This window comes from Eimeria mitis, genomic scaffold, assembly GCF_000499745.2.
Source record: "Eimeria mitis Houghton genomic scaffold, Emh_scaff1796, whole genome shotgun sequence".
Classification (NCBI taxonomy): domain Eukaryota; phylum Apicomplexa; class Conoidasida; order Eucoccidiorida; family Eimeriidae; genus Eimeria; species Eimeria mitis.
This window is the reverse complement of record NW_013570115.1, coordinates 5,994-6,811: the sequence shown is the minus strand read 5'-3', so window position 1 is coordinate 6,811 and position 818 is coordinate 5,994. Positions and strand designations below refer to the sequence as shown.

The following is an 818-nucleotide window of genomic DNA, read 5'->3' as shown; positions in this document are numbered from 1 at the left end:
TTGCTGTTGCTGCGCCCACCGGAGGCGGTCGAGCTACAGCAGCAATTCAGAGAGTCTTCGCAAGTGCCGCAGCAGCTGCTGCCATCTGCTGCAGCAGCAGCAGCAGCAGCAGCAGCTGCTGCTGCTGCTGCTGCTGCTGTTGGCATTGTGTAGCTGCTGAGGCTGCTGTCGCCGTCAGGCGCCGTTTGGCTCCATCTCATGTTGCTGCTGTTGCTGCTGCTGCTGTTCCTCCTGCTGTTGCGGTTGCTGCTGCACCCACTCCTATTACTGCTGCTGCTGCTGCTGCTGCTGCTTCTGCTGCTGCTGCTGCTGCTGTAGTTGCGGCGGATGAGGGGTGTGCTCACGGCGCTGCTGGAAGCAGCTGGAGTTGCTGCTGCTTCCTGCTGCAGCAAAAGAGAGAAACGGTCTGCTGCTGCTGTTGGTGCTGCTGCTGCTGTTGTTGCTGCTGCTGCTGCTGCTGCTGCTGGCGAAGGGCGCCGGCGCAGCGCTGGTGTTGAGTCTCCCGCAGCAGCAGCAGCAGCAGCAGCAGCAGCAGCAGCAGCAGCAACGGGGGAGCCGATTCCCTGTGCTGCTGCCCTCAGAGATGAACCGCGAGACCTGCTGCGGGTCTTTTCACTTCCTGCTGCTGTTGCTGCTGCTGCTGTTGCTGCTGTTGCTGTTGCTGCTGTTGCTGTTGCTGCTGCTGCTGTTGCTGCTGCTGCTGTTGCTGCTGCTGCTGTTGCTGCTGCTGGAGACCTCGCTGCTGCTGCTTCAGGTGTCTTTGCTGTTAGAGTGCAACTAAGCCGTGAGCGGCTCCCAGTCTGTGTCAGTTGGGGTGT

General features: G+C 61.1%; 1 protein-coding gene across 1 annotated transcript in view; it reads right to left on the bottom strand.

Annotated features, from left to right (window-relative positions):
* EMH_0043660 (uncharacterized protein) overlaps positions 1 to 818 on the bottom strand; it is a gene marked incomplete at both ends in the record, with an annotated part of 5,054 nt that overhangs the window by 2,820 nt on the left and 1,416 nt on the right. Inside the window, one exon of the mRNA XM_013495867.1 lies at positions 20 to 777. Within this exon, the coding sequence (XP_013351321.1) occupies positions 20 to 777 (758 nt within the window). The remainder of the gene's footprint in view (positions 1 to 19; positions 778 to 818) is intronic.